This window comes from Scyliorhinus canicula, chromosome 5 (assembly GCF_902713615.1).
Source record: "Scyliorhinus canicula chromosome 5, sScyCan1.1, whole genome shotgun sequence".
NCBI classification, from domain to species: domain Eukaryota; kingdom Metazoa; phylum Chordata; class Chondrichthyes; order Carcharhiniformes; family Scyliorhinidae; genus Scyliorhinus; species Scyliorhinus canicula.
The window spans coordinates 18860722-18875077 of NC_052150.1; the positions used below are offsets into that span (position 1 = coordinate 18860722).

Sequence of the window (14356 nt, forward strand, 5' to 3'; positions counted from 1 at the left end):
CTGCAAATTTGGAGATAATACATTTAGTTCCCTTGTCCAAATCATTAATATATAATGTGAACAGTTAGGGTCCTAGCACAGATCCCTGCAGTACCCCACTCATCACTGCCTGCCAATCAGAAAAAAGACCCATTTGTTCCAACTTTTTGCTTCCTGTCTGCCAACCAGCTTTCTATCCATCTCAAGGCACTACCTGTAATCCCATGCACTTTAACTTTATACATTAATCTGCTATGAGACCTTGTCGAAAGCCTTTTGAAAGTCTAAATAAACCACATCCACCGGTTCTCCCTGCTCAACTCTACTAGCTACATCTTCAAAGAATTCTAGTAGATTTGTTCGCATGCTTTTCCTTTTGTAAATCCATGCTGACTTTGTCTGATTGCACCACTGCTTTCCAAATGCTGTGCTATGAAGTTGTTGATATTGGACTCCAGCAGCTTCCCCACGACCGAGATGCCGCGCCATTGACCATCGGTGGGACCTTCCAGTCCTGCTGATGTCTATGGTGTTTCGAGTGGCTCGCCCATCCCGCAGCTGGGAATCCCACTGCAGCGGGTTGCCTTTGGCGGGACCGGTGGGAAAGGTCTGAAAATCCCGCCCCGCATCTTCCGCTAATTCACTGAACCTTATGGCAAAGCTTTTGTTTAAACACGCAACAGCACGGCTACAGTATAAACCTTACACAAGCTGCGGTGTAATCCATTCTTACCTTTTTAACTTGTATTAACCCATAGGCAAATTTAGGGGTTGCGGGAAGTACTGGGCCGGCAGGTAACTTTCGGTACTAATGAAGGAAAGAGAAAAACATTTCAGATTTGTACCTCCTTAGCAAGTCAAGTATGTTTAGTATGCAAGTCAAGGCTGGTTTAGCATAGTGGGCTCAACAGCTGGCTTCTAATGCAAAATGAGCCCAGCCTCCCCGAACAGGCGCCGGAACGTGGCGACTAGGGGCTTTTCACAGTAACTTCATTGAAGCTGACTTGTGACGATAAGCGATTATTATTATTATGTTCCAAACAGAATTACTGTGTCATTGAGGAATAACTGAGCAGATAGCTTCTACGCAGACACACACGCTGCAGGAGTGTGAGAACAATGCAATTGTTCCTGCCACACAAGTGCATCTGCTGCCCTCGGGAACAGCATTCGCCACCGTTCTGAACTTGGAATGATATCACAGTTCCTTCACGATCGCTGGGTCAATATCCCGGAACTCGCTTGCTAACAGCACTATGGGTGCACCTACAGTGACCATCCACAAGCCATTTGAAAAGTTCTTCCATTCATTAGGGAAAATATTTCAAGGCAGCCTTCTTGTAAATGTTCACCTTCCAACCCAACTCATGTAACCAGGTCTCACTTTGTCAGGTGTTTCTCTTAGACAACATCCCGGACTGGGAGGGAAAGCTCCCGGATATTTTTCCTCGGTGGATGGAAGGTGTTTCCCCATGGTAGACACAAGATGAATGTTGTCCAATGAATGGGGATTCTTAACCTGCGCCCTGTGATCGACAACTAGGAAGCCCTAAAACATATGTGCGATTCAATTGGAGTCTGGAGAGAAATCTAATAGTCTAGTCTATTATTAATGTACATGTTGAATGTGTGCTGCAGAAAACTGGAATACAAGAAGCATAGGGGGGAGTTTTTCAATCCTGTTTGAGGACAGAGCGGGAGGGCGGGGGGATTGGAGGTGGGAACGGAAAAATCCAGTGGAAGTCCCAAAACACGATTTGAGCCGGCAGGATTTCCCATGACAATTGTCCCCCCCCCCCCGCCAATGATGTAACGGGAATCCCAACGCTGAACATCGGGATCCCCAATAGAACAGATTTAAAGGTGATTATCAGGCCTTGACGCCTAGCAGCCTCTTCCTGTTAGACTGTTCCCCACATCGATGTGAATCACAACACGTCTCCCACAGGGTGCGCCTGCCAAAGCAGAATCCGCCAGAAAGGGTTCAGGTGAGTGTTTGACTCAGGGGAAAGAGGGTCATGCCCAGGCACTGTCCCAGGAACATGGTGCCTGGGCAGTGCCAGTGGGGGGTGCTATTCTACAGGCAGTGAATGGGTGGGGGGGGGGGGGGGGGGGGGGGGGGGGGGGGGGGATGTTTCCTGGTGGGAGGGTTCCATGTGGTGGTGGGGGGGAACAGTGTTCACCAGTGTGGGGGGTATTCAAGGGGTGGGGTGGGGGAGGGGGCGGGGAGGAAAATAGCCCTATTTTTGATTTTATTTTCTAACTGGTTTCTCTTTAAAAGGGGGAGCCCTTATTGTTTAAAGCCTAAATGGCTGGTGGGGCGGGCATCACCGGCATGACCTCCTGGGACCTGCCCCTTGGAGTTCTAGTCCTCTATGCTGCTCGCAAATTGATCCACGGTTTTTCCCGCCCACTGCCACAACAAGAGGAAAATTCCACTCATAGTGTTTGAATTGTAGAAATGACTTTTCATCTTAAAAAAACCCAAAATTGCTCAGCGTTATCAGATCAAAACTAAAGGTGCGTCGGTTGGATTTTCCACGAGGGAACCCGATGCCGCGAAAATGTCCACGTTTTGATCCCACTCCATGTCTGAAGTAGATCCTCCCTCTGTTCCCCCACCTCCGACAGTTATTCATTGGCAGGTCAATGAATGGGCAGTGAGCACGTTCGTCATCCGATTAACTACAGCGCGTGGACTCCTGAGGCTAGGAGGCCAATAGGAGGCCCTCCAGCAGCCCCACCGCTCGAGGTGGCTGCCAACGCAGGGAGAGCGAGAGCCTCCGCCTCGAGGCGCCCTCTGCGCATCGTTTACAGATATCAAAATAAAGAGAGGCGCCAAAGCTGGTGGGCAGCTCTCGCCGAGTCCGATCACAATGTAGCTGTGCCCGTCGTGGATTGGTGGCTGAAGGAAAGGTTTAAAATCTCCGTCCTCTGCTCGCCAGAGGCCAGGTCCTCCCACTGGCCCCGTTTCACTCACCACAGAGCCCACCTGTCAAGTGGAAAATTCCGGTGGGCACAGAAGAGGGGCTTTAATAGGCCCCTTAATTACATTATTGCCTACCCGCTACTTATGGGCCATTGGTTACTCTGCCCTACTCTGCCCCCAACCCGACCTTTTGGGAGGGGTGGGGGGTTGGGCACGAATTCCAGGCCCAGTTGCCTCCAGTCTCATTCTCATCAGCATTCAAAAGCCTTCCCAAGGAGGATTCTGAGAGAATGAGGAAGACTTTATCTATGACGATTAATTTATCCTTCAACTTCCACAGAGAGTTATGAAGCGACAGCAGCAGAATACAAAATAGTCAACTGGAAAAAAAACGATTAAAAATGCTGCCTTCCTAATAACTCTGTACAAAGTGGCCCAAAATGCTAATGCATGTAACTCTGACAGATAGCTGGATGATCTTAGTCATCTCTATCGAACAAGCTGACTTGCCAGCCAGCACTGGGAAGTAGACCAGGATTAATGTAAAATCTCAACTGGTTCATGACACCTGGAGTACAGCGCGCAGCTTTGATCTGCGTATCATACCTGGAGTAGTGTGCGCAGTTTTGGTCTCCTTGTCCAAGAAAGGATATAGTTGTCAGAGAGGGAGTGGAGCAAAGGTTCACCAGAGGGATCCCTGGGATGGCAGGATTGTCTATGTGGAGAGCTTGGGTCGACTAGGCCTGTATTCACTGGAATTTAGAGTAATGAGAGGGGATCTCATTGAAACGTACAAAATTCTGACATGACTGGGCAGACTGGATACAGTCTTCCACTGGCTGGGAGGGTCTAGACAAGGGGTCACAGTCTCAGGATAGGGGGCAGGCCATTGAGGACTGAGCGGAGGAGAAAGGTCTTCACTCAGAGAGTGATGAACCTGTGGAATTCTCTACCAGAGAAAGTTGTGGAGGCCAAGCCACTGAATATATTGAAGGAGGAAATAGATACATTTCTAGACTCTAAAGGTGTCAAGGAGCATGGGGAAGGTGCTGGAGATAGACGATAAGCCATGATTTTTGTCAGCTCCTATTTTCTGTTTCTATTAATATCTGACAAAGTACGGAATTTGCTGTGCTACTCACCACAGATGACTCCTGTCCTGTATGGTGATTGGTTCTTAATGCCCTCTGTTTAGATGTGACAAAGAAAAAAATCCACCTGCTAATTTCTAATGACGTTTCGGGACAGGAATAATTCGGCTTTACCAATGTCACTTCCAGTGAGCAATAAAAGAAAAGAGAGGCAAGAGGCAGAATCTTTCCATCCGCAGGGAGGAGGCTTTGTTAGCGGGCCAGTGTGTGTTCCCGGCACCTGTGACATTCGACCCATGGAGTGCTCCTATTACCCAAGCCTGCAGGACAGTGACTCCCCAAAATAATGCAATGCCTGGGAGACACTTTGCGTCTTGTAGCTGAAATGCTCCAGATAAGTGTCAGTTTCCTTCCTTTATGTTTCTTACAGATCAATGATTAGCAACCCCTCGCCACACCCCATGGTCCATCAGCGCACCCTCAAACAACAGTCAATGACCCCCTTGATTAGCATTCCACCACGGCCTTAAACACTCACTCCCCCCACCACCCGCTCACAGTGGTTACAGCGTGTGCTACGTACAAGAGACACTGCAGCAGCTCACCAAGCTTCTTTTAACAATACCTTCCCAACCTCTACCGCCCAACCCGACATGGGCAGCAGACGCATCAGCTCACATGGTCATTACCCTCTTCAGCTAGTTTTTCTTTCGCAATCTCCTGCTTACCAAAGTCTCGCTTGCCAAGGCTCATTGGCTATCTTATTTCATGACTCCTTTCCCTTTCCAACTTCTTCAAAAAGAAAACCGCAACTGGAAATGTTCCCATTAAGTCGCAGGCAATCCGGAATTAGAAATATAATGGCCGTTCCTTCACCATAGATGGGGGTCAAAACTCTGGCACTCCCTCCCTACTCGCACTGAGGGTTTGCCTACACCAGACAGAGTGCAGCTGCCCGAAGCTGCAGCTCGAAACCATCTGTGTAAGGGCAATTAGGAATGGGCAATCAATACTAGCCTTACCAGCAATGCTTACATCTCATGAGAGAATAAAAATAATATTTAGTTTACCCAGTCCCATGTCTTTTAATGTCCCCAATCTAATGGCCATTTAGTGTTCCCATGTCCAGTTGTGTCCCCAATCTAATGGCCATTTACTGTTCCCATGTCCAGTTAGTGTCCCCAATCTAATGGCCATTTAGTGTTCCCATGTCCAGTTAGTGTCCCCAATCTAATGGCCATTTAGTGTTTCCATGTCCAGTTAATGTCCCCAATCTAATGGCCATTTACTGTTCCCATGTCCCTTAGTGTCCCCAATCTAATGGCCATTTAGTGTTCCCATGTCCAGTTAGTGTCCCCAATCTAATGGCCATTTACTGTTCCCATGTCCAGTTAGTGTCCCCAATCTAATGTCCATTTAGTGTTTCCATGTCCGTTAGTGTCCCCAATCTAATGGCCATTTACTGTTCCCATGTCCAGTTAGTGTCCCCAATCTAATGGCCATTTAGTGTTTCCATGCCCCTTAGTGTCACCAATCTAATGGCCATTTAGTGTTCCCATGTCCAGTTGTGTCCCCAATCTAATGGCCATTTACTGTTCCCATGTCCAGTTAGTGTCCCCAATCTAATGGCCAATTAGTGTTCCCATGTCCAGTTAGTGTCCCCAATCTAATGGCCATTTAGTGTTTCCATATCCAGTTAATGTCCCCAATCTAATGGCCATTTACTGTGCCCATGTCCAGTTAGTGTCCCCAATCTAATGGCCATTTATTGTTCCCATGTCCAGTTAGTGTCCCCAATCTAATGGCCATTTACTGTTCCCATGTCCCTTAGTGTCCCCAATCTAATGGCCATTTAGTGTTCCCATGTCCAGTTAGTGTCCCCAATCTAATGGCCATTTACTGTTCCCATGTCCAGTTAGTGTCCCCAATCTAATGGCCATTTAGTGTTTCCATGTCCAGTTAGTGTCCCCAATCTAATGGCCATTTACTGTTCCCATGTCCAGTTAGTGTGCCCAATCTAATGGCCATTTACTGTTCCCATGTCCCTTAGTGTCCCCAATCTAATGGCCATTTACTGTTCCCATTTCCAGTTAGTGTCCCCAATCTAATGGCCATTTACTGTTCCCATGTCCAGTTAGTGTCCCCAATCTAATGGCCATTTACTGTTCCCATGTCCCTTAGTGTCCCCAATCTAATGGCCATTTAGTGTTCCCATGTCCAGTTAGTGTCCCCAATCTAATGGCCATTTACTGTTCCCATGTCCAGTTAGTGTCCCCAATCTAATGGCCATTTACTGTTCCCATGTCCAGTTAGTGTCCCCAATCTAATGGCCATTTAGTGTTCCCATGTCCAGTTAGTGTCCCCAATCTAATGGCCATTTAGTGTTTCCATGTCCAGTTAGTGTCCCCAATCTAATGGCCATTTAGTGTTTCCATGTCCATTAGTGTCCCCAATCTAATGGCCATTTACTGTTCCCATGTCCAGTTAGTGTCCCCAATCTAATGGCCATTTAGTGTTTCCATGTCCAGTTAGTGTCCCCAATCTAATGGTCATTTACTGTTCCCATGTCCAGTTAGTGTCCCCAATCTAATGGCCATTTAGTGTTTCCATGTCCAGTTAGTGTCCCCAATCTAATGGCCATTTAGTGTTTCCATGTCCAGTTAGTGTCCCCAATCTAATGGCCATTTACTGTTCCCATGTCCAGTTAGTGTCCCCAATCTAATGGCCATTTAGTGTTTCCATGTCCAGTTAGTGTCCCCAATCTAATGGCCATTTAGTGTTTCCATGTCCGTTAGTGTCCCCAATCTAATGGCCATTTACTGTTCCCATGTCCAGTTAGTGTCCCCAATCTAATGGCCATTTACTGTTCCCATGTCCAGTTAGTGTTCCCAATCTAATGGCCATTTAGTGTTTCCATGTCCGTTAGTGTCCCCAATCTAATGGCCATTTACTGTTCCCATGTCCAGTTAGTGTCCCCAATCTAATGGCCATTTACTGTTCCCATGTCCAGTTAGTGGCCCCAATCTAATGGCCATTTACTGTTCCCATGTCCAGTTAGTGTCCCCTATCTAATGGCCATTTAGTGTTTCCATGTCCATTAGTGTCCCCAATCTAATGGCCATTTAGTGTTTCCATGTCCAGTTAGTGTCCCCAATCTAATGGCCATTTAGTGTTCCATGTCCATTAGTGTCCCCAATCTAATGGCCATTTACTGTTTCCATGTCCAGTTAGTGTCGCCAATCAAATGGCCATTTACTGTTCCCATGTCCAGTTAGTGTCCCCAATCTAATGGCCATTTAGTGTTTCCATGTACGTTAGTGTCCCCAATCTAATGGCCATTTAGTGTTTCCATGTCCAGTTAGTCCCCCCAATCTAATGGCCATTTACTGTTCCCATGTCCAGTTAGTGTCCCCAATCTAATGGCCATTTAGTGTTTCCATGTCCAGTTAGTGTCCCCAATCTAATGGCCATTTAGTGTTTCCATGTCATTTAATGTCCCCAATCTAATGGCCATTTAGTGTTTCCATGTCCATTAGTGTCCGCAATCTAATGGCCATTTACTGTTCCCATGTCCCTTAGTGTCCCCAATCTAATGGCCATTTAGTGTTCCCATGTCCAGTTAGTGTCCCCAATCTAATGGCCATTTACTGTTCCCATGTCCAGTTAGTGTCCCCAATCTAATGGCCATTTAGTGTTTCCATGTCCAGTTAGTGTCCCCAATCTAATGGCCATTTACTGTTCCCATGTCCAGTTAGTGTGCCCAATCTAATGGCCATTTACTGTTCCCATGTCCCTTAGTGTCCCCAATCTAATGGCCATTTACTGTTCCCATTTCCAGTTAGTGTCCCCAATCTAATGGCCATTTACTGTTCCCATGTCCAGTTAGTGTCCCCAATCTAATGGCCATTTACTGTTCCCATGTCCCTTAGTGTCCCCAATCTAATGGCCATTTAGTGTTCCCATGTCCAGTTAGTGTCCCCAATCTAATGGCCATTTACTGTTCCCATGTCCAGTTAGTGTCCCCAATCTAATGGCCATTTACTGTTCCCATGTCCAGTTACTGTCCCCAATCTAATGGCCATTTACTGTTCCCATGTCCAGTTAGTGTCCCCAATCTAATGGCCATTTAGTGTTTCCATGTCCAGTTAGTGTCCCCAATCTAATGGCCATTTAGTGTTTCCATGTCCATTAGTGTCCCCAATCTAATGGCCATTTACTGTTCCCATGTCCAGTTAGTGTCCCCAATCTAATGGCCATTTAGTGTTTCCATGTCCAGTTAGTGTCCCCAATCTAATGGTCATTTACTGTTCCCATGTCCAGTTAGTGTCCCCAATCTAATGGCCATTTAGTGTTTCCATGTCCAGTTAGTGTCCCCAATCTAATGGCCATTTAGTGTTTCCATGTCCAGTTAGTTTCCCCAATCTAATGGCCATTTACTGTTCCCATGTCCAGTTAGTGTCCCCAATCTAATGGCCATTTAGTGTTTCCATGTCCAGTTAGTGTCCCCAATCTAATGGCCATTTACTGTTCCCATGTCCAGTTAGTGTTCCCAATCTAATGGCCATTTAGTGTTTCCATGTCCGTTAGTGTCCCCAATCTAATGGCCATTTACTGTTCCCATGTCCAGTTAGTGTCCCCAATCTAATGGCCATTTACTGTTCCCATGTCCAGTTAGTGGCCCCAATCTAATGGCCATTTACTGTTCCCATGTCCAGTTAGTGTCCCCTATCTAATGGCCATTTAGTGTTTCCATGTCCATTAGTGTCCCAATCTAATGGCCATTTAGTGTTTCCATGTCCAGTTAGTGTCCCCAATCTAATGGCCATTTAGTGTTCCATGTCCAGTAGTGGTCCCCAATCTAATGGCCATTTACTGTTTCCATGTCCAGTTAGTGTCCCCAATCTAATGGCCATTTAGCTGTTCCCATGTCCAGTTAGTGTCCCCAATCTAATGGCCATTTAGTGTTTCCATGTCCGGTAGTGTCCCAATCTAATGGCCATTTAGTGTTTCCATGTCCAGTTAGTGTCCCCAATCTAATGGCCATTTAGCTGTTCCCATGTCCAGTTAGTGTCCCCAATCTAATGGCCATTTAGTGTTTCCATGTCCAGTTAGTGTCCCCAATCTAATGGCCATTTAGTGTTTCCCATGTCCAGTTAGTGTCCCCAATCTAATGGCCATTTAGTGTCCATGTCGTTAGTGTCCCCAATCTAATGGCCATTTAATGTTCCCATGTCCAGTAGTGGCCCCAATCTAATGGCCATTTAGTGTTCCCATGTCCAGTTAGTGTCCCCAATCTAATGGCCATTTAGTGTTCCCATGTCCAGTTAGTGTCCCCAATCTAATGGCCATTAGTGTTCCATGTCGTAGTCCCAATAATGGCATACTCCAGGTTAGTGTCCCCAATCTAATGGCCATTTAGTGTTCCCATGTCCAGTTAGTGTCCCCAATTGAATGGCCATTTCCTGTTCCCATGTCCAGTTAGTGTCCCCAATCTAATGGCCATTTAGTGTTTCCATGTCCAGTTAGTGACCCCAATCTAATGGCCATTTAGTGTTCCCATGTCCATTTGTGTCCCCAATCTAATGGCCATTTAGTGTTCCCATGTCCAGTTAGTGTCCCCAATCTAATGGCCATTTACTGTTCCCATGTCCAGTTAGTGTCCCCAATCTAATGGCCATTTACTGTTCCCATTACCAGTTGTGTCCCCAATCTAATGGCCATTTAGTGTTCCCATGTCCAGTTAGTGTCCCCAATCTAATGGCCATTTACTGTTCCCATGTCCAGTTAGTGTCCCCAAACTAATGGCCATTTACTGTTCCCATGTCCCTTAGTGTCCCCATTCTAATGGCCATTTAGTGTTTCCATGTCCAGTTAGTGTCCCCAATCTAATGGCCATTTACTGTTCCCATGTCCCTTAGTGTCCCCAATCTAATGGCCATTTAGTGTTCCCATGTCCAGTTAGTGTCCCCAATCTAATGGCCATTTACTGTTCCCATGTCCAGTTAGTGTCCCCAATCTAATGGCCATTTACTGTTCCCATGTCCAGTTAGTGTCCCCAATCTAATGGCCATTTACTGTTCCCATGCCCAGTTAGTGTCCCCAATCTAATGGCCATTTACTGTTCCCATGTCCAGTTAGTGTCCCCAATCTAATGGCCATAGTGTCCCCAATCTAATGGCCATTTAGTGTTCCCATGTCCAGTTAGTGTCCCCAATCTAATGGCCATTTAGTGTTCCCATGTCCAGTTTATGTCCCCAATCCAATGGCCATTTAGTGTTTCCATGTCCAGTTAGTGTCCCCAATCTAATGGCCATTTAGTGTTTCCATGTCCAGTAAATGTCTCCAATCTAATGGCCTTTTAGTGTTTCCATGTCCAGTTACATCCAAGGGCCGGTTTTTCAAGGTTACCTTAAACTATGGTTGGGTACAACCTCCAGTAACGCACACAAAGCCCTCAGACTCATTGAACTGATGAAACCATTTCCATATCTAGGCTGATGAAATGTTTTAGTGTTTCAGGGCGGCACAGTGGCCAGCGCTGTTGCCTCACAGCACCCGAGACCCAGGTTCGATTCCAGCCTTGGGTGACTGACTGTGGAGTTTGCGCCTTCTCCCCGTGTCTGCATGGGTTTCCTCCGGGTGCTCCGGTTTCCTCCCCCAGTCCTAAGATATGCAGGTTAGGTGGATCGTCCATGATCAATTTGTGACGTTGTGGGGATGAGGACGGGGAAATAGGCCTACGTAGAGTGCTCTTTCGGAGGACTGTGCTGTCTCGATGGGCCGAATGGCCTCCTTCTGCACTGTAGGCAATCTATGGATTCTATAAATATATCGATTGTATTTAAATCTGAACTCGCTCACAGGTTTGTGCATGTTTACAGACAAATAAATCTGTCGTACAGACACAATAGATAAGACTATGCTTCGCTTATCTGTTGTACAGACACAATAGAATCATAGAATTTACAGTGCAGAAGGAGGCCATTCTGCCCATCGAGTCTGCACCGGCCCTTGGAAAGAGCACCCTATTTAAGCCCACGCCTCCACCCTATCCCCGTAATCCAGTAACCCACCTAACCTTTTTGGACACTTTGGGACAATTTATCGTGGCCAATCCACCTAACCTGCACATCTTTGGACTGCGGGAGGAAACCGGATCACCCGGAGGAAACCCACGCAGGCACAGGGAGAACGTGCAGACTCCGCACAGACCCAAGCTGGGAATCGAACCTGGACCCTGGAGCTGTGAAGTAACTGTGCTAATCACTGTGCTACGTGCCGCCCCCAATGGATAAGACAATGCTTCGCTTAGCCGAAAAACCAGGCTTCTAGATCCTGAGTACTTTACAAAACTTTATGAGAGAGCCTGGAACTTATTGATAAGTACTGGGATGAGTTGTGGCAATGGGAATAAATGAAAAAAACATTAAAATTGTGAAAGTGCAATTTAAGTCAAAAAAGACCTATAAAGTTGAGCTCAACGACAGTAAGGTTAACCTCTACACCGAAGCACCATGGTCTGTGGTCAGTGAGTATGTTCATATAACCTTTGATAAACGTGTGGGTGTTTTGACTCCTGTGTCTAGAGCTTTCATTTCTGGTACATAGATTAAAAACAACAGCCACTGTCTCCACTTAAGGTTGCGAAGAGACAAACAGTGCTGTGATGTTTCCATTGCTTGCTGATGCGCACATCAAGCACAAAGTCAAGATAATCACCAAAAAAAAGGAAGGTCAGGCAAGATTCCTTGAAGCAGAGGGCGATTAGAATTTTGCACCACCGAGTACTGTTGAAGCAAATGCCTTACTTTTGAAAAGTAATCCAAAGGTTAAAGAAAGAGGGGTACTTCTGGGCGTGAACAGCGCAAGGAGAGTGGAATTAGATTAGGTGACTCATATTTAAAGAGCTGAGATGGGTGAAATGGACCATTTTTGCATGACAATATTTCACGGTTTTATTCCATCAATTCGGTCCCTCAAGATAGGACTGGGTAAGTATCTCCAATCTCTACATCCCTTACCTTTCCAATAACTTCCCGAATACTGAAGTATTTGCCAGTTGGGTCCCCTGCTTCCGACAGCGGGGCATCGTAATCATAGCTCGTGGGCTGCGGCCAATAGGGAGAGTTTGCTCCTGCGGCAAGAAAATAAAACGCGTTCAAAAACGAATCAAAAACACCTCTTTTTCTTACAGATACTCAAAAGTCCCGTGCTGCTCCTGCTAAGTCAGAGGTGATAATGCTCACAAGGCCGAGGGCAGTATTATCACAAGTGAAAGGACTGCTAAATTGGATCTCTGGAAATACATTCCCTGGAATTCGGAAGCATGAAAGGCAACCTCATTTAGCACATGCAGGAGGGATTCGAAAGGGTTGATGTGGAGAGAACATAACATAACATAAGAACATAAGAACTAGGAGCAGGGGTAGGCAATCTGGCCCCTCAAGCCTGCTCCGCCATTCAATGAAATCATGGCTGATCTTTTGTGGACTCAGCTCTGCTTTCCGGCCCGAACACCATAACCCTTAATCCCTTTATTCTTCAAAAAACTATCTATCTTTATCTTAAAAACATTTAATGAAGGAGCCTCAACTGATTCACTGGGCAAGGAATTCCATAGATTCACAACCCTTTGGGTGAAGAAGTTCCTCCTAAACTCAGTCCTGAATCTACTTCCCCTTATTTTGAGGCTATGCCCCCTAGTTCTGCTTTCACCCGCCAGTGGAAACAACCTGCCCGCATCTATCCTATCTAGTCCCTTCATAATTTTATATGGGTTGCCCACTGGCTGGGGAATCTAGAACACGGGTTCGCAAGGTTAAGTGGACAATCATTTAGGGCCGAGGGGGAGTGATATTCCTTTACTCGAAGGTCCGCTAATCGTTGGAATTCTCTACCACAGAGAGCTGTGAATGCTTCAACGTTCCATATATCCAAGAACTGAGATAGACTGATTTGTGTTCCCTCTGGGAATCGAGATCTGTGGGGAAGTGGAGATGAAGCCGAAGATCGATCATCCGCGATCATACGGAATGTCGGAACTTGATGGACCAGTCCTGCTCCTGGTTCTTATCTTCTTATGGTAAAGCATGCAGCAGATCCAGGTACCAGCCAATGAAGTACCTTTCCAGTGTGGTCACTGCTGTAATGTGGGAACTTGTGCAGCCAATCTGCACACGGGAAGCTCTCAAACAGCATTGTGATAATGACCAGATAGTCTGTTTTTTTGGAATGCTGATTGAAGGATAAATATTGGTCAGGGCACCCCTGCTCGTCTCCGAAATAGTGCCATGAGATATTTGACCTCCACCTGAGCTGGCATTTGGGGCCGTGGTTTGACATCTCACCCCAAAGGCCACACCTATGACAGCACGGAACTCCCTCCATACTGCAGTGGGGTGGGGTGTCAGCAATGACCTTCCTGCTCAAGTGCTGGAGTGGGGCTCGAACCTGTAACCCTGAAGCTCAGAGGCAAGAACACTACCGACTGAGCCACAGCTGACAGCGAATAGTCTGCTAATTTAGCAAACAGGGGGAGTCAAGAGAGGTAGTGGTGATGGAGAGCTGGGTGCTGTCAGCACGCATGCAGAAACTGCCATTGCGTTTTTGAACAATGTCGTTGAGGGGCAGCATGTAGATGAGAAACAGGAGGGGGCCCCAGGACAGGTCCATGGGGGACACCGGAGGTGATGGTGTGTGAGCAGGAAGAGAAGCCATCGCCATTGATTCTCTGGCAGTGTTTAAATTTCTGCCCTTGCGTGCCTTTCCAAATAATTAGCACTAATATTCATTGGGTAGTACAGGACTTGAGTATTGCTGAAAGAAGAGACATGTTGAAGCTTTTCGTCTTCCACTCATCAGGACACTTCGCAAGAATACGAATGACAGGGGGAAACAACAATTTATACTATAGGAGAAGAGAATGCTGATTGGTTGGCAATTGGACTCAGAATGATGGAGGTGTTGCCATGGAGAATGCACCAGTTGATGATGACTGACAGATAACTGTCAAGCATTGTTTGAAATTTAAATCAGGAAGCTTGACTCCAATTGGTCAAAGCACTGCCCTGAGGAATGAATCAGTGAATGGCTGTCATTTTGTTTAGCTGAAATAGACGCAATGTGCATACATGTTCTTTTGCCAGCAATGATTGTACTGGTAGAATTATTGTTCAACACATATTGACACCAGCACTTAATGGGATGAGGGTTATTGTTAAAAGTTCAATGTTTAGTACTTATACAGTTAATGTTGTAAAACAGGTTGTCAGTGTTGTGGCAGTGCTAAAGTTACTGTTGGACACTCACCATTCCAGTAGCCAAAGTTTGTTCCCCCCTCAAACATGTACCTGAGAAC

At 46.4% G+C, this 14356-nt stretch overlaps 1 protein-coding gene across 1 annotated transcript in view; it reads right to left on the minus strand.

Annotated features, from left to right (window-relative positions):
- glb1 (galactosidase, beta 1) overlaps nt 1-14356 on the minus strand; it is a 130826-nt gene that overhangs the window by 73000 nt on the left and 43470 nt on the right. The window contains exons 9-11 of the mRNA XM_038796711.1: nt 14308-14348; nt 12021-12133; nt 713-787 (exon numbers count right to left, since the gene is read on the minus strand). Coding sequence (XP_038652639.1) covers nt 713-787; nt 12021-12133; nt 14308-14348 — 229 coding nt within the window. The remainder of the gene's footprint in view (nt 1-712; nt 788-12020; nt 12134-14307; nt 14349-14356) is intronic.